This window comes from Ranitomeya imitator, chromosome 3, assembly GCF_032444005.1.
Source record: "Ranitomeya imitator isolate aRanImi1 chromosome 3, aRanImi1.pri, whole genome shotgun sequence".
Classification (NCBI taxonomy): Eukaryota; Metazoa; Chordata; class Amphibia; order Anura; family Dendrobatidae; genus Ranitomeya; species Ranitomeya imitator.
Window position 1 is genome coordinate 412,954,526 of NC_091284.1, and position 26,483 is coordinate 412,981,008.

Consider the following 26,483-nt stretch of genomic DNA (forward strand, 5'->3'; position numbering starts at 1 on the left):
GAGACCTTGTATTGATTACCGCCTTCTTAATAAGATCACAGTCAAATTTCAGTACCCTTTGCCGCTGCTGTCTGATCTATTTGCTCGGATTAAGGGGGCTAGTTGGTTCACCAAGATAGATCTTAGTGGTGCGTATAATCTTGTGCGAATTAAACAGGGCGATGAATGGAAAACAGCATTTAATACGCCCGAGGGCCATTTTGAGTACCTGGTTATGCCATTCGGGCTTTCCAATGCTCCATCAGTATTTCAGTCCTTTATGCATGACATCTTCCGAGAGTACCTGGATAAATTCCTGATTGTATATTTGAATGATATTTTGGTCTTCTCGGATGATTGGGAGTCTCACGTGAAGCAGGTCAGAATGGTGTTCCAGGTCCTTCGTGCGAATTCTTTGTTTGTGAAGGGGTCAAAGTGTCTCTTTGGAGTTCAGAAGGTTTCATTTTTGGGTTTCATTTTTTCCCCTTCTACTATCGAGATGGACCCTGTTAAAGTCCAGGCCATTTATGATTGGACTCAGCCGACATCTGTGAAGAGTCTGCAAAAGTTCCTGGGCTTTGCTAATTTTTATCGTCGCTTCATCAGTAGTTTTTCTAGTGTTGCTAAACCGTTGACTGATTTGACCAAGAAGGGTGCTGATGTGGTCAATTCGTCTTCTGCGGCTGTGGAAGCTTTTCATGAATTGAAGCGTCGTTTTTCTTCTGCCCCTGTGTTGTGCCAGCCAGATGTTTTGCTCCCGTTTCAGGTAGAGGTTGATGCTTCTGAGATTGGAGCAGGGGCTGTTTTGTCGCAAAGAAGTTCTGATGGCTCGGTGATGAAACCATGTGCCTTCTTTTCTAGAAAGTTTTCGCCTGCTGAGCGCAATTATGATGTTGGCAATCGAGAGTTGTTGGCCATGAAGTGGGCATTCGAGGAGTGGCGTCATTGGCTTGAAGGAGCCAAGCATCGCGTGGTGGTCTTGACGGATCACAAGAATTTGACTTATCTCGAGTCTGCCAAACGGTTGAATCCTAGACAGGCTCGTTGGTCGTTATTTTTCTCCCGTTTTGATTTTGTGGTTTCATACCTTCCAGGCTCTAAAAATGTGAAGGCTGATGCCCTGTCAAGGAGTTTTGTGCCCGACTCTCCGGGTGTTTCTGAGCCGGCGGGTATTCTCAAAGAGGGGGTAATTTTGTCTGCCATCTCCCCTGATTTGCGGTGGGTGCTGCAAAAATTTCAGGCTGATAGACCTGACCGTTGCCCAGCGGAAAAACTGTTTGTCCCTGATAAATGGACTAGTAGAGTTATCTCTGAGGTTCATTGTTCGGTGTTGGCTCGTCATCCTGGAATCTTTGGTACCAGAGATTTGGTGGCTAGATCCTTTTGGTGGCCTTCTTTGTCACGGGATGTGCGTTCTTTTGTGCAGTCCAGTGGGACTTGTGCTCCAGCTAAGCCCTGCTGTTCTCGTGCCCGTGGGTTGCTTTTGCCCTTGCCGGTCCCGAAGAGGCCCTGGACGCATATCTCTATGGATTTTATTTCGGATCTCCCTGTCTCTCAAAAGATGTCGGTCATTTGGGTGGTTTGTGATCGCTTCTCTAAGATGGTCCATTTGGTACCATTGTCTAAATTGCCTTCCTCCTCTGATTTGGTGCCATTGTTTTTCCAGCATGTGGTTCGTTTACATGGCATTCCGGAGAACATCGTTTCGGACAGAGGTTCCCAGTTTGTTTCGAGGTTTTGGCGAGCCATTTGTGCTAGGATGGGCATTGATTTGTCTTTTTCCTCGGCTTTCCATCCTCAGACAAATGGCCAAACCGAACGAACTAATCAGACTTTGGAAACATATCTGAGATGCTTTGTTTCTGCTGATCAGGATGATTGGGTGTCCTTTTTGCCTTTGGCCGAGTTCGACCTTAACCCCTTCATGACCCAGCCTATTTTGACCTTAAAGACTTTGCCGTTTTTTGCAATTCTGACCAGTGTCCCTTTATGAGGTAATAACTCAGGAACGCTTCAATGGATCCTAGCGGTTCTGAGATTGTTTTTTCGTGACATATTGGGCTTCATGTTAGTGGTAAATTTAGGTCAATAAATTCTGTGTTTAATTGTGATAAAAACGGAAATTTGGCGAAAATTTTGAAAATTTCGCAATTTTCACATTTTGAAATTTTATTCTGTTAAACCAGAGAGTTATGTGACACAAAATAGTCAACAAATAACATTTCCCACACGTCTACTTTACATCAGCACAATTTTGGAAACAAAATTTTTTTTTGCTAGGAAGTTATAAGGGTTAAAATTTGACCAGCGATTTCTCATTTTTACAACGAAATTTACAAAACCATTTTTTTTAGGGACCACCTCACATTTGAAGTCAGTTTGAGGGGTCTATATGGCTGAAAATACCCAAAAGTGACACCATTCTAAAAACTGCACCCCTCAAGGTGCACAAAACCACATTCAAGAAGTTTATTAACCCTTCAGGTGCTTCACAGCAGCAGAAGCAACATGGAAGGAAAAAATTAACATTTAACTTTTTAGTCACAAAAATGATTTTTCAGCAACAATTTTTTTATTTTCCCAATGGTAAAAGGAGAAACTGAACAATGAAAGTTGTTGTCCAATTTGTCCTGAGTATGCTGATACCTCATATATGGGGGTAAACCACTGTTTTGGCGCACAGCAGGGCTTGGAAGGGAAGGAGCGCCATTTGACTTTTTGAATGAAAAATTGGCTGCTCTCTTTAGCGGACACCATGTCACGTTTGGAGAGCCCCCGTGTGCCTAAAAATTGGAGCTCCCCCACAAGTGACCCCATTTTGGAAACTAGACGCCCCAAGGAACTTATCTAGATGCATAGTGAGCCCTTTAAACCCCCAGGTGCTTCACAAATTGATCTGTAAAATGAAAAAGTACTTTTTTTTCACAAAAAATTTCTTTTCGCCTCAATTTTTTTATTTTCACATGGGCAATAGGATAAAATGGATCCTAAAATTTGTTGAGCAATTTCTCCCGAGTACGCCAATACCTCATATGTGGGGGTAAACCACTGTTTGGGCACACGGCAGGGCTCGGAAGGGAAGGCGCGCCTTTTGACTTTTTGAATGGAAAATTAGCTCCAATTGTTAGCGGACACCATGTCGCATTTGGAGAGCCCCTGTGTGCCTATGCATTGAAGCTCCCCCACAAGTGACCCCATTTTGGAAACTAGACCCCCCAAGGAACTTATCTAGATGCATACTGAGTACTTTAAACCCCCAGGTGCTTCACAGAAGTTTATAATGCAGAGCCATGAAAATAAAAAATAATTTTTCTTTTCTCAAAAATGATTTTTTAGCCTGGAATTTCCTATTTTGCCAATGGTAATAGGAGAAATTGGACCACAAATGTTGTTGTCCAGTTTGTCCTGAGTACGCAGATACCCCATATGTGGGGGTAAACCACTGTTTGGGCGCACGGCAGGGCTCAGAAGGGAAGGCACGCCATTTGGCTTTTTAAATGGAAAATTAGCTCCAATCATTAGCGGACACCATGTCGCGTTTGGAGAGCCCCTATGTGCCTAAACATTGGAGATCCCCCACAAATGACCCCATTTTGGATACTAGACCCCCAAAGGAACTAATCTAGATGTGTGGTGAGCACTTTGAACCCTCAAGTGCTTCACAGAAGTTTATAACGCAGAGCCATGAAAATAAAATAAAAAATTTCTTTTCTCAAAAATGATTTTTTAGCCCGCAATTTTTTATTTTCCCAAGGGTAACAGGAGAAATTTGACCCCAAAAGTTGTTGTCCAGTTTCTCCTGAGTACGCTGATACCCCATATGTGGGGGTAAACCACTGTTTAGGCACATGCTGGGGCTCGGAAGTGAAGTAGTGACGTTTTGAAATGCAGACTTTGATGGAATGCTCTGCAGGCGTCACGTTGCGTTTGCAGAGCCCCTGATGTGGCTAAACAGTAGAAACCCCCCACAAGTGACCCCATTTTGGAAACTAGACCCCGAAAGGAACTTATCTAGATGTGAGGTGAGCACTTTGAACCCCCAAGTGCTTCACAGAAGTTCATAACACAGAGCAGTGAAAATAATAAATACGTTTTATTTCCTCAAAAATAATTTTTTAGCCCAGAATTTTTTAATTTTCCCAAGGGTAACAGGAGAAATTTGACCCCAATATTTGTTGTCCAGTTTCTCCTGAGTACGGTGATACCCCACATGTGGGGGTAAACTACTATTTGGGCACTTACCGGGGCTCGGAAGTGAAGTAGTGACGTTTTGAAATACAGACTTTGATGGAATGCTCTACGGGCGTCACGTTGCGTTTGCAGAGCCCCTGATGTGACTAAACAGTAGAAACCCCCCACAAGTCACCCCATTTCGGAAACTAGACCCCGAAATGAAATTATCTAGATATGTGGTGAGCACTTTCAACCCCCAAGTGCTTCACAGAAGTTTATAACGCAGAGCCGTGAAAATAATAAATACGTTTTCTCTCCTCAAAAATAATTTTTTAGCCCAGAATTTTTTATTTTCCCAAGGGTTACAGGAGAAATTGGACCACAAAAGTTGTTGTCCAGTTTCTCCTGAGTACGCCGATACCCCTTGTGTGGGGGTAAACCACTGTTTGGGCACACGTCGGGGCTCAGAAGGGAAGTAGTGACTTTTGAAATGCAGACTTTGATGGAATGGTCTGCGGGCGTCACGTTGCGTTTGCAGAGCCACTGGTGTGCCTAAACAGTAGAAACCCCCCACAAGTGACCCCATTTTGGAAACTAGACCCCCAAAAGAACTTATCTGGATATGTGGTGAGCACTTTCAACCCCCAAGTGCTTTACAGAAGCTTATAACGCAGAGCCGTGAAAATAATAAATACGTTTTCTTTCCTCAAAAATAATTTTTTAGCCCAGAATTTTTTATTTTCCCAAGGGTTACAGGAGAAATTGGACCCCAAAAGTTGTTGTCCAGTTTCTCCTGAGTACGCCGATACCCCATGTGTGGGGTTAAACCACTGTTTTGGTGCACGTCGGGGCTCAGAAGGGAAGTAGTGACTTTTGAAATGCAGACTTTGATGGAATTGTCTGCGGACGTCACGTTGCGTTTGCAGAGCCCCTGGTGTGCCTAAACAGTAGAAACCCCCCACAAGTGACCCCATTTTGGAAACTAGACCCCCCAAGGAACTTATCTAGATATGTGCTGAGGTCTTTGAACCCCCAAGTGCTTCACAGACGTTTACAACGCAGAGCCGTGAAAATAAAAAATCATTTTTCTTTCCTCAAAAATTATGTTTTAGCAAGCAATTTGTTATTTTCTCAAGGGTAACAGGAGAAATTGGACCCCAGTAATTGTTGCGCAGTTTGTCCTGAGTATGCTGGTACCCTATATGTGGGGGCAAACCACTGTTTGGGCACACGTCGGGGCTCGGAAGTGAGGGAGCACCATTTGACTTTTTGAATACAAGATTGGCTGGAATCAATGGTGGCGCCATGTTGCGTTTGGAGACCCCCTGATGTGCCTAAACAGTGGAAACCCCTCAATTCTAACTCCAACACACCCCTAAACCTTATCCCAACTGTAGCCGTAACCCTAATCACAACCCTAACCCCAACACACCCCTAACCACAACCCTAATTCCAAACCAACCCTAACCCTAAGGCTATGTGCCAACGTTGCGGATTCGTATGAGATTTTTCAGCACCATTTTTGAAAAATGCGCAGGTAAAAGGCACTGCGTTTTACCTGCGGATTTACCGCGGATTGCCAGTGTTTTTTGTGCGGATTTCACCTGTGGATTCCTATTGAGGAACAGGTGTAAAACGCTGCGGAATCCGCACAAAGAATTGACATGCTGCGGAAAATACAACGCAGCGTTTCCGCGCGGTATTTTCCGCACCATGGGCACAGCGGATTTGGTTTTCCATATGTTTACATGGTACTGTAAACCTGATGGAACACTGCTGCGGATCCGCAGCGGCCAATCCGCAGCCAAATCCGCACCGTGTGCACATAGTCTAATTCTAAAGGTATGTGCACACGCTGCGGAAAACGCTGCGGATCCGCAGCAGTTTCCCATGAGTTTACAATTCAATGTAAACCTATGGGAAACAAAAATCGCTGTACACATGCTGCAGAAAAACAGCACGGAAACGCAGCGGTTTACATTCTGCAGCATGTCTCTTCTTTCTGCGGATTCCGCAGCGGTTTTACAACTGCTCCAATAGAAAATCGCAGTTGTAAAACTGCAGTGAAATGCGCAGAAAAACCGCGGTAAATCCACAGCGGTTTAGCACTGCGGATTTATCAAATCCTCTGGGAAAAATCCGCAGAGGACCAGAATACGTGTGCACATCCCGAACCCTAACCCTACCCCTAACCCTAGCCCTAACCCTACCCCTACCCCTACCCCTAACCCTACCCCTAACCCTACCCCTAACCCTACCCCTAGTTCTAACTCCAACCTTAGTGAAAAAAAAAAAATTCTTTATTTTTTTTATTGTCCCTACCTATGGGTGACAAAGGGGGGGGGGGGTCATTTACTATTTTTTTATTTTGATCACTGAGATAGGTTATATCTCAGTGATCAAAATTCACTCTGGAACGAATCTGCCGGCCGGCAGATTCGGCGGGCGCACTGCACATGCGCCCGCCATTTTGGAAGATGGCGGCGCCCAGGAAAGAAGACGGACACCGGCAGGCTCGGTAAGTATAAGGGGGGGGAGATCAGGGCACGGGGGGGCGTCGGAGCACGGGGGGGGGGCGTCGGAGCACGGGGGGGAGGCGTCGGAGCACGGGGTGGGGGGCGTCGGAGCACGGATGAGGATCGGTGTGCGTGCGGGTGGATTGGAGCACGGGGTGGGGGATCGCTGTGCAGGGGGGGGTGATCGGAGCACGGAGGGGATCGCTGTGCGGGGGGGTGATCGGAGTGCGGGGGGGTTGACTGGAGCACGGGGGGAGCGGACAGGAGGACGGGGGAGCGGAGCACAGGACTGAAGGGAGCGCTGCACAGATCGGGGGGCTGGGGGGGCGATCGGTGGGGTGGGGTGGGGGCACATTAGTATTTCCAGCCATGGCCGATGATATTGCAGCATCGGCCATGGCTGGATTGTAATATTTCACCAGTTTTTTAGGTGAAATATTACAAATCGCTCTGATTGGCAGTTTCACTTTCAACAGCCAATCAGAGCGATCGTAGCCACGGGAGGGGTGAAGCCACCCCCCCTGGGCTAAACTACCACTCCCCCTGTCCCTGCAGATCGGGTGAAATGGGAGTTAACCCTTTCACCCGATCTGCAGGGACGCGATCTTTCTGTGACACAGCATATGCGTCACAGGTCGGATTGGCACCGACTTTCATGACGCATACGCTGTGTCACAGGTCGGGAAGGGGTTAATAATCGGGCCAGCTCGGCTACTTTGGTTTCGCAGTTTTTCTGCAATTCTGGTTTCCATCCTCGATTCTCTTCAGGGCAGGTTGAGTCTTCGGACTGTCCTAGTGTAGATACTGTGGTGGATAGGTTGCAGCAGATTTGGACTCATGTGGTGGACAATTTGACATTGTCCCAGGAGAAGGCTCAACGTTTCGCTAACCGCCGGCGCTGTGTGGGTCCCCGACTTCGTGTTGGGGATTTGGTTTGGTTGTCGTCTCGTTATGTTCCTATGAAGGTTTCCTCTCCTAAGTTTAAGCCTCGTTTCATTGGTCCGTATAAGATTTCTGAGGTTCTCAATCCTGTGTCGTTTCGTTTGACCCTTCCGGCCTCTTTTGCCATCCATAATGTGTTCCATAGGTCGTTGTTGCGGAGATACGTGGCGCCTGTGGTTCCATCCGTTGATCCTCCTGCTCCGGTGTTGGTTGAGGGGGAGTTGGAGTATGTGGTGGAGAAGATTTTGGATTCTCGTATTTCGAGACGGAAACTCCAGTACCTGGTCAAGTGGAAGGGTTATGGTCAGGAAGATAATTCCTGGGTCTTTGCCTCCGATGTTCATGCTGCCGATCTGGTTCGTGCCTTTCATTTGGCTCGTCCTGGTCGGCCTGGGGGCTCTGGTGAGGGTTCGGTGACCCCTCCTCAAGGGGGGGGTACTGTTGTGAATTCTGTTGTCAAGCTCCCTCCTGAGGTCGTGAATGGTACTTCGGCTGGTTCTGTCCATGGGCTTCCTCTGGTGGTTGTGAGTGGGGCTGCGGCTTCTGAGTTTCCTTCCACAGGTGACGAGGTTAATTCGTTATCTGGCTGCTCTATTTAACTCCACTTAGATCTTTGCTCCATGCCACCTGTCAATGTTCCAGTATTGGTCTTGTTCACTCCTGGATCGTTCTTGTGACCTGTCTTCCCAGCAGAAGCTAAGTTACTGCTTGTTTTTCTGTTTGCTGTTTTTCTGTCCAGCTTGCTATTTTGATTTTTGTCTTGCTTGCTGGAAGCTCTGGGACGCAGAGGGAGCGCCTCCGCACCGTGAGTCGGTGCGGAGGGTCTTTTTGCGCCCTCTGCGTGGTCTTTTTGTAGTTTTTTGTGCTGACCGCAAAGTTGGCTTATTTTTCTATCTTCAGGGCTAGCTAGTTTCTTAGGCTGTGACAAGTTGCATAGGGAGCGTTAGGAGCAATCCACGGCTATTTCTAGTGTGTGTGATAGGATTAGGGATTGCGGTCAGCAGAGTTTCCACGTCTCAGAGCTCGTCCTATATGATTAATAACTATCAGGTCATTCCGTGTGCTCTTAACCACCAGGTCCATTATTGTCCTAACCACCAGGTCATAACAAATTCCTGACTGATCGCAACCCATTCTTTGTCTAGTCAGTGCTTGGAGTTTATCACAATTTTCATATTTTTGCTTGTCCATCCGCTTTTTGAGGATTGTCCGCAGGTCATCAATGGCATTGAGTTATGGGGAGTTTCCTAGCAATGGACCCAAAATTTCAATGTTTCGTTCACCAACCCACTTAGTTATTACTCTTACCTTGTGACTTGGTGCTTTATCATGCTGGAAAAAGCGCTGTTCATCACCAAATTACTCCTGTAACATTCGAAGAAGTTGCTCTTGGAGGATGTTTAGATACCATTCTTTATTCATATCATTATAAACAGGCAAAACTTCTGGATGAAAAGCAATCCCACATATGACTGGTCTCAAGATGCTTTATGGTTTCCATGAAATTGGACTTATGGTAGCGCTCACTTTATCTTCTTTGAAAAATCATTCTTTCTTAAAATGTTCTAAACAGTCTGAATAAGGCTTCATCAAAGAAAATAACTTTACCACAGGCCTCTGCAGTCCAATTCCTGTAGAACGTCAGTAGCTTCTTTGCTGCCCTTTATGATACCAGGCCAGCCTCCAAAAGCCTTCGCCTCACTGTGCGAGCAGATTCACTGACACTTGCCTGCTGCCATTTCTGAGCGTATCTTGAACCAATCACGTGGCTGAATCCTCTTTAGGAGACAGTCCCGACACTTGCTGGAGTTAGTTAGGGCACCCTTAATTTAAGCACTCCAGAAATTGAGTCTCTCTCTTTAAAGTTCTTGATGATCCAACAAATGGTTGATTTAGGAGTAATCTTACAAGCAGCTATGTCCTTGCCTACGAATCTTATTTGATGAAAAGCAAAGATGACTGCATATGTTTCCTTGAAAGTAACCATGGTTTACAAAAGTGGACAAGGATTTCAAGCACCAGTTCCATTTTAAAGCAAGTCATCTACTCTTATAATTCAATCAACATGACAGAGCGATATTAGCAGCCTTGTCCTTGTTAACACTTTCTCCTGAGCGAACCAGAAGATCTTTGAAATTATGTAAGTAGGTCATTTTATGGAAAAGCCAAAAATCTGTGGAAATTATGTTTCTGTGATTAAATTAATTTTCTATCACACCAGGAAAGGGAGATGCCCAGTAAGCAGCGCAAACGGAAAGGGGGAAACAGGAAAAGGAAGGCCCTGACTATAAGTAGAGGGGAAGATGGTAACCCCTCAACACTTACATAATGCTGAACCCTGTTCTCACTATCATCCTAACTGGGTCCTTCCCCCGTGCGCTATCACATACCCAAGCACAGGCTGACTCCAGGCTTTGGCCTGGTTAGAGAGATGGGCAGCTAGACACTGGTCTTACCACTACCACAAGACAACCATGGGAAGGAAACAAGCAGAGGAAAACACACAAATAGAACTCCATTGCATTACTGAAAGACACAACAGTTTTTCCTAGGAACACCTTCTCCAGAGAAGTCAGGCTCAAAAACATATAACTTGACTGTTCAAGCTAGGAGGAATTGTATAGAACAAACAAAGAGATATGGAAATAAAAAGGGAAACAAGCACACATAGGGTAATAATGTATTTTAAAAGTGAAATCAGGAGGTTGAGGTGTTGCTCCCCTGATTGGGCTGTGTATGGCTGTGTATGTCACAACTCCAATAAATAGTATTCAGGTGCTGCAGTCACATTTGCAGATGAAAGAGGATCTTCTTCTGCATGCAGATTGAGGAGAAGATATAGACATTCTGGTAGACCGTGCTACTGTCAAAAAGTAGAAGTTCCACGTGTGGTAATATTTCAAGTACATTTTATGAAAGCAATTCAGGTTCGCTCCAAACCCTTTCTAAAGGGTTATATAGTTTAGGGAACTACTCCTTTATCAGAGCAACGTGGTCTACCAGAACACCTATCTCCAACTTCTCCTTAAACATAGAGAGTTAGGGTACCGTCACACTATAACATTTCGATCGCTACGATGGTACGATTCGTGACGTTCCAGCGATATCGTTACGATATCGCTGTGTCTGACACGCAGCAGCGATCAGGGATCCTGCTGAGAATCGTACGTCGTAGCAGATCGTATGGAACTTTCTTTCATCGCTGGATCTCCCGCTGTCATCGCTAGATCGGTGTGTGTGACACCGATCTAGCGATGCGATCCAGCGATGCGTTCGCTTGTAACCAGGGTAAACATCGGGTAACTAAGCGCAGGACCGCGCTTAGTTACCCGATGTTTACCCTGGTTACAAGCGTTAAACTAAAAAAAAACAAACAGCACATACTTACATTCTGGTGTCCGTCAGGTCCCTTGCCGTCTCTGCTTCCCGCACTGTGACTGCCGGCCGTAAAGTGAAAGCAGAGCACAGCGGCTGTGCTTTCACTTTCACTTTACGGCCGGCACTCACTGAGTGCGGGAAGCAGACTGCAAGGGACCTGACGGACACCAGAATGTAAGTATGTGCTGTTTGTTTTTTTTTAGTTTAACGCTTGTAACCAGGGTAAACATCGGGTAACTAAGCGCGGTCCTGCGCTTAGTTACCCGATGTTTACCCTGGTTACCCAGGGACCTCGGCATCGTTGGTCGCTGGAGAGCTGTCTGTGTGACAGCTCCCCAGCGACCACACTACGATTTACCTACGATCACGGCCAGGTCATATCGCTGGTCGTGATCGTAGGTAAATCGTATAGTGTGACGGTACCCTTAGTCCGGAGTCACAGCAGCGTATGGTATTGGATGAGAGATGCTAAAGACCATCGGCTCCTGCTCTGCTGTGAACCGGAGCCAAGTGTCATGCCACTCTGCTCCGAGCCTCTCTCACAGAGGATCGGAACACAGCTGCGGAGGAGGCGGAGAAAGTAATTTCTTTATCTCCTCCACTGCCGGCGTATATTGCACCACACTGGGGTGATATCCGAGTGCTGTGCATGGTGTCACTCGCCGCCACAGACTTATATGGGTGCGAGTGAGCCAATCACAGCATGATGTGATTGTTCTTGAATGCTGAATCGGCATGACAAAATAAGATCTGATGTGCCCCATAAAGTAAAGGTACCGTCACACTTAGCGACGCTGCAGCGATACCGACAACGATCCGGATCGCTGCAGCGTCGCTGTTTGGTCGCTGGAGAGCTGTCACACAGACCGCTCTCCAGCGACCAACGATGCCGGTAACCAGGGTAAACATCGGGTAACTAAGCGCAGGGCCGCGCTTAGTAACCCGATGTTTACCCTGGTTACCATCCAAAAAGTAAAAAAAAACAACCACTACATACTTACCTACAGCCGTCTGTCCTCCAGCGCTGTGCTCTGCACTCCTCCTGTACTGTCTGTGTGAGCACAGCGGCCGGAAAGCAGAGCGGTGACGTCACCGCTCTGCTTTCCGGCTGACCGACGCTCACAGCCAGAGCAGGAGTGCAGAGCACAGCGCTGGAGGACAGACGGCTGTAGGTAAGTATGTACTGTTTGTTTTTTTTTTACTTTTAGGATGGTAACCAGGGTAAACATCGGGTTACTAAGCACGGCCCTGCGCTTAGTTACCCGATGTTTACCCTGGTTACCAGCGAAGACATCGCTGAATCGGTGTCACACACGCCGATTCAGCGATGTCTGCGGGGAGTCCAGCGACCAAATAAAGTTCTGGACTTTCTTCCCCGACCAGCGACAGCACAGCAGGGGCCTGATCGCTGCTGCCTGTCACACTGGACGATATCGCTAGCCAGGACGCTGCAACGTCACGGATCGCTAGCGATATCGTCTAGTGTGACGGTACCTTAACAGTGGGCTGAGGTTTATGCAATGTTGTATCGCATAGCAGTCGGCGGTTGTGTGACTCCCCTTAACCTAATATGATCCTGTTCTTACAATAGCTACAGTCGCATTTCAGTTAAAGCAACAGGAAAGAAGCCAGGCACACAACCTTTCAAATTCACTTCTATTAAAGTATGACTCAAGGTAACGAAAGATGAACTTCTTAAATCATGCAAAATGTAGAAGATCAAGGTGTTACCACTGGTGTGCTCCTAAGATTGCATGACAAAAGTTGGCACCTTGCACCAGTCAGAAATATGTTTAGAAGGAAATACTGAAAAATATGAGTGAATGATTTATGACTGCTCATATAACCCAGTTTTCTCCAGGTATCTAGCATTTCCTACAACATTTGCACACCAGAAATAAAGGAAGATAGAGCGCCACCTACTGATATGACAGTGTTTTGGGGAGTACGTGCATTTACACTACACAATGATTGCGAATAGTGATAAGCGAACGTGCGCAGATCGGTGTTATCCGACCATGCTCGTGTGCTAACCAAGTGTCTTCGGCGTGCTCGAATAATATGTGTGCGTCACCGCAGCTGCATGCCTCACAGCTGTTCGGCAGTGGCAACATATGCAGGGGTTGCCTGGTGTTAGCCAATCCCTGCTTGTGCTGCTACTGTCGAACAGCCGCGAGACATTAAATGCAGTCTGCTTCAGCAAACAAGTAGCTGTTCAGTGGCCAATTAACGCCGCTGACTGAGCAGGGTAAATTCAGACTGAGCTTACGGTTTATCAACCTTCTCTCTTTTCAATAAATAGGATCCATTGTTTAAGCCATGTTCACATCTGTGTTGGAATACAGCACAAAATAGCGCACGACACTGTGACAATAGAATCCATTGTTTTCAATACCAAATTATGCCTATGTGACATTATAACATAATACACAAGTAGATTTCCACTTCGCAATTAATATGAAAATAGTACCCAGTAGATCCATTGCAATATAATTTTACTTTGGGCAATTCATCGACAGTGCATAAGTGACATTTTGGAACACTATTTGCCGGCACCCCTGTATGGTTTCCCTTCCCCCTCCATGCAGGGATGCTGGCGTACTCACCGTCTCGGCCACGTGAGGTGGTCCCCGACATGTTCCCTGTCCCCATGTGTTGTCTGCGCTGCACTTCCCGGTGGCACACCTAGAGTGCGCTCATATGCTCTTAAGAGTCAGCGCGCACATATAGCAAAATGCGCTCAACCAATGACTGGGAGGCATTTAGTAAATGCCCTCAACCAATGACTGGGAGGCATTTAGTAAAAGAGTACACCTGCAGGATGGCTCCCAGTGAGTAGGTGGGGAGGCATCTTGTATAAAGTACACCCTTCCCTATAGGGAGGTGCCAAGCAACTAAGTATCATTAGGTAGTGTAGTAGTTTAATAATGAGTTGTGAGGTACCCTGGTCCTGGTGTGGTCAGTCCTGAACCCGTAGTCCCTAGTCCTTGTGCGGCAAGTCCTGAACTCTGAAGCGACTCCGGCTGTACCTGAATCAGTATCCGAGACCTGTGTGTCTGAACGTGTGCCTATCCAAGTATTCTGTGTCAATAACCGTTCTTCCCGAGGATCCAGACCCTAGTAGTTTGAACAGAGCCCAGGTCCGTGTCTGTGTCAGTAGCCATTCTGCAGAGGATCCAGTATTTAGTAGAGCAGGAAGTCATATCCGTCTCTGTGTACCTGACTCCTGGGGTCAGCAGCTGCAGTACTGGAAACTGTCTAGGAGTGGAACATGGCAGCTACCTTCAGCTCAAGTCTGACTCCACCATCAGGGGCTCCAATGAACTCCAGTTAGCTGTTTAGCTACGCCCCTCCTAAGCGAGCCTAGCCTTGTGGTACAGTGGGTCAAAGAACCATGTTCGCCACCTTCATGCATAACACATTTCAGTCTTGGCAATAGACTTTCTTCACAACCTCGGATTGAATAATATACTTATATCTGATAGGATGTAAGAACATGGTAGCTCTCCTTGTCGGAATAGCTACTACCACATTACTACGATGTTCTGCCATCCCATCAAATATAAGAATGATTGAAATAAAACATGAATATATCAACAGAAACACCTTCAAATCTTCGAATTACCTGGTTCAGACTGTAGGAAAATCTTAGTGACCTTGAGTTGAATCCCATCTTTTCTGATGCAGCAATATACACAGTCTGATATTTTGTTGGAATGGAGGAAGCTGTAGTAGGCATCCTGAATTTTTTACAAAACAGTCAAAAGAAAGCAGTAAGTAAGGTGGAAACTTTTGTATATACACTAATTATACCTTAAGTAAAATAAGATTCAATATTCTATAACATCTTGAGTATGAGATCACTGATGTACCGTCAATGGCCACAGGACTGTAAGCTGGGGTGGTCCACAACAGAGCAGCCCTAGTGGCTTCCTGCGAATTCTCCATAAATCCACATTTTATGTAGAAAAGGAGGATCTACGGTATATGGCGTAGGCTCACTATCCATTGGGTGCCAGCTGCTTTACACAGTAAACATCCAGCAGTAATTGTGTCGGTTGTAGATAACTCTGATGACAGCGGTTTAATCCTTTAGATTCTGTGGTGAACAGTGACCATGGCATCTAAGCAGTTAGACAGGGAATGCGGGTCTCTCTGTCATAGTCATTGGGCCCCAGCAATGCAATTGCAGAAACACAATTGGTTGCATAACAGCAGCCGGGAGCCCATGGGGGGCTAACTCAAGATGCCACCAATTTTCTATGCATGTCTCTTTATTATTATTACTATTTATTATTATAGCGCCATTTATTCCATGGCGCTTTACATGTGAGGAGGGGTATACATAATAAAAAAAGGTACAATAATCTTGAACAATACAAGTCACAATTGGTACAGGAGGAGAGAGGACCCTGCCCGCTAGGGTTCACAATCTACAAGGGATGGGTGTGGATACAGTAGGTAAGGATAGAGCTGGTCATGCAGTGGTTTGGTTGATCGGTGGTTACTGCAGGTTGTAGGCTTGCCGGAAGAGGTAAGTCTTCAGGTTCTTTTTGAAGGTTTTGATGGTAGGCGAGAGTCTGATATGTTGTGGTAGAGAGTTCCAGAGTAGGGGTGATGCGCGAGAGAAATCTTGAATGCGATTGTGGGAAGAGGAGATAAGAGGGGAGTAGAGAAAGAGATCTTGTGAGGATCGGAGGTTGCGTGTGGGAAAGTCCCGGGAGACGAGGTCACAGATGTATGGAAGAGACAGGTTGTGGATGGCTTTGTATGTCTTGGTTAGGCTTTTGTACTGGAGTCTCTGGGTAATGGGGAGCCAGTGAAGGGATTGACAGAGGGGAGAGGCCGGGGAATAGCGGGGGGAAAGGTGGATTAGTCGCGCAGCTGAGTTTAGAATAGATTGGAGGGGTGCGAGAGCAGGAGGTTACAGTAGTCGAGGCAGGAGATGATGAGGGCATGGACTAGGGTTTTTGCAGATTCTTGGTTTAGGGATATACGGATCCGTGAAAAATATTTGAGTTGAAGGCGGCAGGAAGAGGAAAGGGCTTGGATATGCGGTTTGAAGGAGAGATCAGTGTCAAGGATTACCTCGAGACAGCGAGCTTGTGGGACTGGGGAGAGTGGGCAGCCGTTAACTGTAATGGATAGGTTCGTTGGGGGAGTCGCGTGAGATGGGGGAAAGACAATGAATTCTGTTTTGTCCATGTTAAGTTTTAGAAATCTAGCGGAGAAGAAGGATGAAATAGCGGATAGACATTGAGGGATTCTGGTTAGTAGGGTGGTGATATCTGGTCCAGAGATGTAGATCTGTGTGTCATCAGCATAGAGATGATACTGAAAACCGTGAGATTCTATGAGCTGTCCCAGGCCAAAAGTGTAAATGGAGAAGAGCAGGGGCCCTAGAACTGAACCTTGTGGGACTCCGACAGATAGGGGGTGAGGTGAGGAGGTGGTGTGTGAATGGGAGACGCTGAATGTTCGGTCAGTTAGGTATGACGAGATCCAGGATAGGGCCAAGTCTGTGATGCCAAGGGATGAGAGGGTCTGTAGTAATAGGGAATGGTCCACTGTGTCAAAGGCAGAGGATATGTTCAAGAGGAGGAGGATAGAGTAGTGTTGCTTGCTCTTGGCGGTTAATAGGTCATTGGTGACCTTAGTTAGGGTAGTTTCAGTGGAGTGGTGTGACCAGAAGCCTGATTGTAAGCGGTCGAAAAGGGAGCAGGAAGATAGACGGGAGGACAGTTCAAGATGGACGTGTTGTTCCAGTAGTTTTGGGGCATAGGGGAGAAGTGATATAGGGTGATAGCTAGATACAGAGGATGGGTCAAGATAGGGCTTTTTGAGGATAGATGTGATTGAGGCATGTTTAAAGCTTGAGGGGAAAACACCAGTTGTTAGTGATAGGTTGAAGAGATGGGTTAGAGTTGAGATGAAGACTGTGGTGAGGTTTGGGATGAAGTGGGAAGGGATCGGGTCAAGTGCACAGGTGGTGAGATCCGATCTTGAGAGTACAAGATACATTTAATTTTATATTGTGATGTACTTAATAAAAGTTCATCAACCAGCCATAGCATTATGTTATAGTAGTAAGTATAAATATAGCAATCCCTGCTATAAACTTATCCCTTAGCCTCAGAAACATTTAGATAATAATACACTTTTTGTCATTCAGAAATGTGAACATAATACAAGCAACAAACAGGAAACATATTCCCAACAATCAATGTTTCATTTTACAGAATAAGGGGAGACGATTCTCCTTGTGGAGAGTGTCAAGCGGTGTGAAGAGACTTACAGGCCATGTAATGTTCTATTAACCCCTATCTGACCTCGGACGGGATAGTACGTCCGAGGTCAGATCCCCTGCTTTGATGCAGGGCTCCGCGGTGAGCCCACATCAAAGCCGGGACATGTCAGCTGTTTTGAACAGCTGACATGTGCCCGTAATAGGCGCGGGCAGAATCGCGATCTGCCCGCACCTATTAACTAGTTAAATGCCGCTGTCAAACGCAGACAGCGGCATTTAACTACCGCATCCGTCCGGGCGGCCGGAAATGACGTCATCGCCGACCCCCATCACATGATCGGGGGTCGGCGATGCGTCTCCATTGTAACCATAGAGGTCCTTGAGACCTCTATGGTTACTGATCGCCGGTGGCTGTGAGCGCCACCCTGTGGTCGGCGCTCACAGCACACCTGCATTTCTGCTACATAGCAGCGATCAGCAGATCGCTGCTATGTAGCAGAGCCGATCGCGTTGTGCCTGCTTCTAGCCTCCCATGGAGGCTATTGAAGCATGGCAAAAGTTAAAAAAAAAAGTTGAAAAAAATGTAAAAAAAATAAAAAAAAATATAAAAGTTTAAATCACCCCCCGTTCGCCCCAATCAAAATAAATCCATAAAAAAAAAATCAAATCTACACATATTTGGTATCGCCGCGCTCAGAATCGCCCGATCTATCAATTAAAAAAAGCATTAACCTGATCACTAAACAGCGTAGCGGGAAAAAAAATCGAAATGCAAGAATTACGTTTTTTTGGTCGCCGCGACATTGCATTAAAATGCAATAACAGGCGATCAAAAGAACGTATCTGCTATCATTCAAAACGTCATCTCGGCACACAAAAAATAAGCCCTCAACCGACCCCAGATCACGAAAAATGGAGACGCTACGAGTATCAGAAAATGGCGCAATTTTTTTTTTTTTTTTTTTAGCATAGTTTGTAATTTTTTTTTACCACTTAGATAAAAAATAACCTAGTCATGTTAGGTGTCTATGAACTCGTAATGACCTGGAGAATCATAATGGCAGGTCATTTTTAGCATTTAGTGAACCTAGCAAAAAAGCCAAACAAAAACCAATGTGGGATTGCACTTTTTTTGCAATTTCACCGCACTTGGAATTTTTTTCCCGTTTTCTAGTACACGACATGCTAAAACCAATGATGTCGTTCAAAAGTACAACTCGTCCCGCAAAAAATAAGCCCTCACATGGCCAAATTGACGGAAAAATAAAAAAGTTATGGCTCTGGGAAGGAGGGGAGCGAAAAACGAACATGGAAAAACAAAAAATCCCATGAAGGGGTTAATGTCCTTACTCCAGCTTGGCACTCTACACAAGGAAAGACGTTAATTCTTAAATATCTGTCAGAGGCCTTCCATCCAGCCAAATCAGTGCTGGCACTGGGGATGGGTAAACACCCAAAAACATGTGTCTAAAAATGCAGTGTCTGGTTTGATTTTTATCTTAAAGTCATGTAGCAAGACAAGTCATCGAATAGGCTACAATGTTCTCGCCTTTTAGGATTGCTTCATCCAATAGGTGGCATTAAATTAAAGATATCTTTCTGTGGAAACTTCCTGAAGAAGAAGCCATGAGCTTCGAAACGCGTTGAATAAACCACCCGAACATCCTATAACTATATCTGGATCCATCATTTGTCGCAGCAGCGCGGATTTTATCCACATTCATCTATTATAACGGTGCATGAGATTTATGACATCTCATAGCTTTTGCAGGTACTGTAAAATGCAGAATAAAATTTGCATTAAAAAAATGCAGCAAAAATGCAACGTGTGAACAGTCTAACTCTTGTGACCAGGGTCTTTACACCTCTTGTTGGAATTGTTGAATTATCTGTTACTCTCCAATGTGAGACATTGTTGGTACAAGTACCCTCTGAAGGCTAAAGTATGTGAGAATCTGGTAAACCAGTGTGCGGAGTCTAAAGGATATCGAATGCTTCACCCTAGAACCCTTGAGAGGAGGTATGGAGTTTTCTATAGGGAATTCCCACATCACCACCCCCAGAGTAGCCTCTTAAAGCAATTTCCGGTGTGCGGATGGATTAAAGACACAATCCGAGATCAGAAGCAACTTCAGGAAAATGCTGGCAGCCGTTCACTCTATACTGTTATGTATTGAGAACAGGCTGCTTCCAAGTGGCGTGCACTGTAATGGCAGCACAGGGATCTTCAGAAGACCCCTGACTGCTATAGCAACTCGTCGGCACACCGCAAACACGTCGGGAAATCCAAAGAGCGCATGGAACAGCGTGCCCCCCGGTAAACAAGGTTTAAATGCCAATGTCACAAATTGACAACAGAATTTAAGTGAAGGCACTTCCACCAGCTGCTTATAATGCCATTTTCTGACAGAATGCCTCCAAGCCTGCCCCCGACTTGCATTATACATGTACGGTGGATGTAATGAAGGGGTTAAAGGTGTTGTGCCAAACGTGGACGTTATCCCATATCCATAGGATGAGCGATAACTTCCCGATCACCTTGGGTTCGTCCTCTGGGACCAACTCTGATCCCAAGAACTGGGGTTTTGAAGAATCTCTTGACTGGTGGTTGATCATGAGCACATCTGCTCCATTTATTCTTAATGGGAGTGTCGAAGGCCAGCTGAACGCTGAGCTCCGCTATTTCAAATCCTCCTACAAAAAGAATGAATGGAGTATGGGTGCATATTGTAGTCCACCACTCCAGTGAAGAGCCCCAGCTATTGGGATTGGTAGGGTCCCAGTAATTGCACCCTTAGAGATTGGGAAGCTATACCCCTATTCCATGCATTGGAGTTAACTTATAAACTTAACACAATGCCTTTAAGAACAAGGAGTCCTGGAAGTAATGATATGGCTCCCACAGAGCTGTTATCTTAGGCTACTTTCACACTAGCACTTTCTGCAATCCGTCACAATGTGTCGTTTTGCAGAAAAAACACTTCCTGCAAAAGTGCTTGCAGGATGCGTTTTTTCCCCATAGACTTGTATTAACGACGCATTTGCGACGGATTGCCACACGTCGCATCCGTCGAGCGACGGATGCGTCGTGCTTCTGCGGACCGTTGGGAGCAAAAAACGCTACATGTAACGTTTTTTGCTCCTGACGGATCGCTTTTTCCGACCGCGCATGCGCGGCCGGAACTCCGCCACCTCCCCGCACCTTACAATGGGGCAGCGGATGCGCCGGAGAAATGCATCCGCTGCCTCCATTGTGCAATACGTTAAACGCTAGCTTCGGAATCTCTCCCCGACGCATTGCGACGGGGAGATTCCGACGCTAGTGTGAAAGTATCCTTAAAGGCAACCCCCATTATAAAGTAACGCTATTAACCTGCAGATGTGGGGTTAAACTGCAGGTTAATAACATTCTGACACCGTGCCTCGCCGGCATTGAGAGCCCTCCTGTCGGAAGGAAATTAACTTTTTCCCTCCCTCCCCCCGGCAGCATTTGGCTTCCAGACATAGGAGTGGTGCTAGCATAATTTCAGTCAAAGCTCAATGTATAGAGAGCAGTGGCTATAATCACGCCCCAACACTGACTGACAGCAGGCCCTAATGATGAGCTGCTGTCAGTCAGTGCCAGGATGCAGTTACAGCTGCCACTCACTATACACTGGATGGTGAATGAAACTGTGCCGGTACCACCCCTATGATTGGAAACCGAACGCTGCCGGGAGAAATAATGCTAGTTTCCTCCCGGCAGCGGGGCTCTCAGTGTCGGCGCCTCACTGTGTCAGATTAACCCCATACCTGCATGTTAATAGCATTATTTTACATGACAGGTTCCCTTAAACATAATCATGTCTGTCGAGTATATCCTAAAGAGAGAGAGAAGGATTTGCTCACTGCCTACATCCACAGGAGATAGGTGGATAGTTCTCCAAGATGTTTGGAACAAAATCCATGTTTAGTTCCCTCAAAAACCATGCCGTCAAACAGCATCAGTTCTAGTTACACTTGCACACAGGATGGTCACACCAAATATTGATTTGATTATTGAATATTGATTTGAGTTTGATTGCTTTTTTTGTTTCCTCACTATGCATTGTGTAAATTGATTAAAATAAACTATTAACACTTATTTTTTTTAAAACAAAGTGACAACTTTCTCACAATTTCCTAGCCGGAAACCAGCAGCTATGAGTTATGGAGGTTATGTTTAAATTCTTGTCTCTTTTTTGGGGGGTATTTTGCAACAGGGAGAGATTGCATTTAGACATTCCTAATAATAAATCATATACATGGATCAACTCATGACCCTCCTGCCTGAGGACAGAAATGCATAGTTTTACATTACGCCTGTCATAAAAGCATTTCGTGGTCCAACCTTGCCCTCTAGTGACATAATGGAGGAAGCATTAAATTCTACTTCAGCGTTCAGCACATCAGTCATTTTTGTTATTTAGCATTTGGTTCAAGGTACAATTATGTATGGGAAATATTTCGTAAGGTGAAGCTGCAGACAATAGTTATTCTAACATACACACCTCCACAGTATCGAAAGCTTCAGCATTAAAAATGGTTATCCGAAAATTGGGGGAAAGTGGGTCACCATCAATAAACTGACACAAATAGCCCTTGTTGTGTCTAGGGACATAGTCAGTGTGGTACCTCTCCATTTAACATGCCAGGAGGAGTTTCTGACATTGTAACAAGATGGCGGCCATTTTGATGTACTAAAGTGTTAACTCTATTGGGCAAAAAAGTGAGTGGTTTGCTAATTTAAAAAAAAAAATTAGGAAGATACACTCCTCAATGTTGAAATTGCAACACAAAGAAGGAGAATTTGTGAAGCTGTGGAAATCACAGGATGAGTAGAGAAGGGAATAATATGCAAATTAGGAAAAGATGGAAGCAAAATTATTTCAAAAGATCTCAATTTATTCTGCATCCAGTATAAGCGCCACGCAGAAATCCCCGCACTTACACAACTTGTCATGCCATCGGTGAGGTTATTAATGGTTGTCTGAGGAATGTTCTACCACTCTAATTGCACCCAGAATTAATCAAGATCTGCTGCTGGCAGCTCCCTTTGCAAATGCTGATTAATAATGTCCCAGATGTGCTGGATGGGAGGCAGGTCATCAGGCCAAGTTAGTACATTTAGGTAATAACGCAAGAAAAGTGACATGAGAAATGGGGCCTTATGTTGTAGATACCTCTCTATTACTAAGCCATGGGCTTGATGTCACCGGACAATACAAAAGTGACATCAATCCCACAAATATAAACCCCACTTGCCACCTCCACAGGGCAAGTGGGAAGAGTCGGGCAAATCGCCAGAATTGGCGCATCTAATAAACGCGCCTTTTCTGGGTGGCTGCTATTTTTAGGCTGGGGCCCCTTACCAGAATGAGAATGACCGGGCCCCCCAACACCTTTTTTTTTTAAATAGGATTTATTTAAATAATTTAAAAAAAACAGCGTGGAGACTCCTCTATTCTTGATAACCACCCTTCCTAACGCTGACAGCTGAGGGTTGCAGCCGGCAGCTCTCATTTTTGCCTTTTCAATTATTTATTTAGCGCGCAGGCTGGGGTAGTTTATATGTCCGACTTTTTCCTCGGACCAAGTGGTCAGCACAAAAGTCACCGAGACTTGTCCGATATCAATCAGCGAAAAAAGTCATAGAACAAAATCTGTGAGCTGACCATTTTTCTGTTTGATAGGAGAAAACCTTAAGAAACTTGGACCAAATTTGGGTGAAATTTGGACAGTTTTTCTCGTACAAGAAAATAGCATACATCTGAATGAGCCATTTGGGGTTATAGTTTACAGGGCTGGTATTGACACGGTTTTAATTTATAGGACTGGTGAGGGTCTGTATTTATTCAAGGGGTTTTGGTCTGTGTTTTGGTCTTGATTTCTTTAGGTACGGAGTATATATTTATGTTGGGATGTTTATATAGCCATTTGTTATATATCCTAGTAGAGCTGACATAAGGGGTCCAAAGATCACAAAACAACACTACATTCTACTAGCATTTTCGTCGATCAGTGCAATTGAGATGGAACCATAACAATGCTGATGTCACTTGCATAGATGGAACAAAAAATCTGGAGTAGAAAGGGAACCTGTCACATCACATAAAACCATCTACCTAAAATCTTTTCAAGTGGAAAAAGAAAAATAAAGAACTTGAATAATGTGGTTACATGAAAATATACACACTTAAAGGGAATCTATGAAGTCGCAAAAGGCTGCTAACCTGCAATTATGGGGTTAATCTGCTGGTAAATAGCGCTAGAAGGGTGCTCAGTCGCCTTACTGAAATGGCGGCTTCCAAGAGAAAATTAACTTTATTCTCCCTGAGAGCCACCGGCTTTCAGTCATACAGGCATGCTGGAGCAGGTTCAGTTTCCACTCAAAATACTGAAAGCAGTAGCTGTAAGAACACCCTAATATTTTGACTGTCAGCCACTTCTGTACTGACGCAATGCAGAGCCGAGTGTCATACAAACGCTAGGGCGTTCTTACTGTAGCTGCGCAAGCACGCCTGTATGACTGAAAGCCAGCGGCTCCTGGGAGGAATAGAGTTCATTTTCTCCTGGAAGCCACGCTTTCAGTAATACGGCTAGACAGCTTTGTAATGCTATTTCACTGAAGATTAACCCCAGATCTGCAGGTGTATAGCGTTCTCTGATGTGATAGGTTCCCTTTAAATGAATTAATGTATATGATGCATATGATGTACTAATTAAAACTAGCTACTGATGGCGTTTACTAATGTGTCTATCCCGTATTGTGAATATATAAAGGTGAGTTTTTATTGTAATCCAGCCAGAGATGATAAAAAGATACCGAATGAGAAGTTATCTGTACAGAACAGAAAGTATTACCGTAGCTTATAAACTAGGCCGATTGGTCAGCGCAAAAATTGCTACATTTCAAGATTCTTTAAAAAAAAATATAAAATTGCAATCAAAATTATTAATGTTCTATTGCAAATTAAAATTATTAGGCTACGTTCACATTTGCGTTGTGCGCCGCTGCGTCGGCGACGCAACGCACAACGCAAATAAAACGCACCAAAACGCACACAAAAACGCTGCGTTTTGCGACGCATGCGTCGTTTTTTGCCGAAATTTGGACGCAAGAAAAATGCAACTTGTTGCGTTTTCTGCGCCCGACGCTTGCGGCAAAAAAAACGCATGCGTTGCACAACGCAGCACAACGCATGTCCATGCGTCCCCCATGTTAAATATAGGGGCGCATGACGCATGCGTCGCCGCTGCGTCGCCCGACGCAAACACGCAAAACGCTAATGTGAACGTAGCCTTAGAAATATTTACAAACTTCCTGCTGCTTCCAATAAACCAATGAGGCAAGAACAATGTTTCTCCATACAAACTCAGAATTATTTAACCCCACCATGACAGGTGACTCTAGTCCTAAGAAGAGCACCGCCACCTTTGGCCGATATGACCTGCTGTAAACATGATGTATAACCAGAAACAAGCTGCTGGCAGTATCCCTAAGGCACTTAGCCCATTCATCATGGGTAATGACCTCCAGTTCACTAATGTTGGTTGTCAACAGTGTGAGCCAAAATCTTGAGAAGAGACCATTGCCTTTTACAAACAAGATAAAGACCACAAAAAGATAACAGGTATTAGATGTTCCCAAGTATACAGTTTGGAGCATATATCACATGTTCGATGTTAAAGGGACTCGGTTTGGATCATCTTCTGTGTTGACAAAGCAGAGGCCCTTGGTGCACCGTGACGTAGCCAAACATTTAAGTGCACCTTCCCACCTGCTTGTTTTCCATCCTATACGATCGCTGTAAGGAGCATTGGCTGCAATACCTGGATGTGGCAGAAAAGGGAAGTTATCTCCAGCTGCCACCAGTTTCCTGAGGAGCCAGGTTGTCAAAAACTGTCGGGTGACTGCAAAGGACCTGAAGCAAGATTTGGTGGCGGCAGGCACCGAGGTTTGTGTTAGCACAAAGTGCTGAAGGTTTCAATGGCTGGACTTCAAGATGATCCACTGATCACTGATGATACTGACCCAAAAGCACAAAAATGTTAAGCTCCAATATGCTCAAACCCATATGAATGAGCCACAGAAGTTCTGGGATTCTGTTTTGTTGAGCGATAAAACAAGACTGGATCTTTTTAGGTCTATAAAAGTGATGCTCCGAGACTTCTCTACTTCTTCTGACATTGAAGCGTGTAGTGGGCAAGATTGCTTCAATAAAGTGTCAGGAAGCATTCTCGAAGAAAATGTCACCCGTTCTGTGAGGAAGCTACAGTTTAGGCATCATTGGACCTTCACACAGGACAATGATCCCAAACACACATCAAAGTCCACCATGGCTGGGTCTCAAAAGAAGCCCTGTAAGATTCTGGAGGGACATTTAAAAAAGGAGTTAAAAGTAAGAAAACACATGAATATTAATGAACTGCAGAATCTGGTGTTGGACTATGCATCTCTCTCACAGCAGGTCATAACAACCAAAGGGTTGCACAGGTGTAGAGAACATAACATTGTCTGAGTCCGTGGATATGAGAGTGCAATCAGATGACATCCGAGTGCAGCCCGATGTTTTACACACACTCATAGACTTGTATGAATGTGCATGATCCGATTATCAGATGCACTCACAGCATACTATGATGCAGCAAATGTTTTCTCATGCCAAATCTACATGACAACAGGGCAAATCAGTACACCTGTGCAGCAGCCGCAACAGAAGTAAGGCCATCGGACAGGACCACACCGGACCGCCCCTGGGTGAGTATAATCTAACCTCTTTTTCTCATCTTTCAGGTTACATTGGGGGCTTATCTACAGCATTACAGAATACTGTAGATAAGCCCTGATGCCAGTGGCGGATAGGCACCAACACCAGAGCTACCGCCTCACCAACACCGGAGCTACCGCCTCACCAACACCGGAGCTCCTGCAACCCTCAACCTACTGTCTCCTTCCCCATAATCCTGTAGAATGTAAGCCCGCAAGGGCAGGGTCCTTGCCCCTCTGTACCAGTCCGTCATTGTTAGTTTGCTTACTGTAAGTGATATCTGTAACTTGTATGTAACCCCCCACTTGTATGTAACCCCCCACATCCGATCACTGGCTCGCTCTTCTTACCTGCATCTCAAAAACATTTCTAGAATTCGCCCTTTTCTTACTTTCGACTCTGCAAAAACTCTGACTGTTTCACTTATTCATTCTCGTCTGGACTATTGTAACTCTCTAC

General features: G+C 45.3%; 1 protein-coding gene across 3 annotated transcripts in view; it reads right to left on the reverse strand.

Moving 5' to 3' along the window:
• Nucleotides 1-26,483, reverse strand: part of STPG1 (sperm tail PG-rich repeat containing 1) — a 172,537-nt gene that overhangs the window by 140,982 nt on the left and 5,072 nt on the right. For all 3 annotated transcript variants that reach the window (XM_069757134.1, XM_069757135.1, XM_069757137.1), the window contains exon 2: nucleotides 14,614-14,728. In XM_069757134.1, coding sequence (XP_069613235.1) covers nucleotides 14,614-14,728 — 115 coding nt within the window. The remainder of the gene's footprint in view (nucleotides 1-14,613; nucleotides 14,729-26,483) is intronic.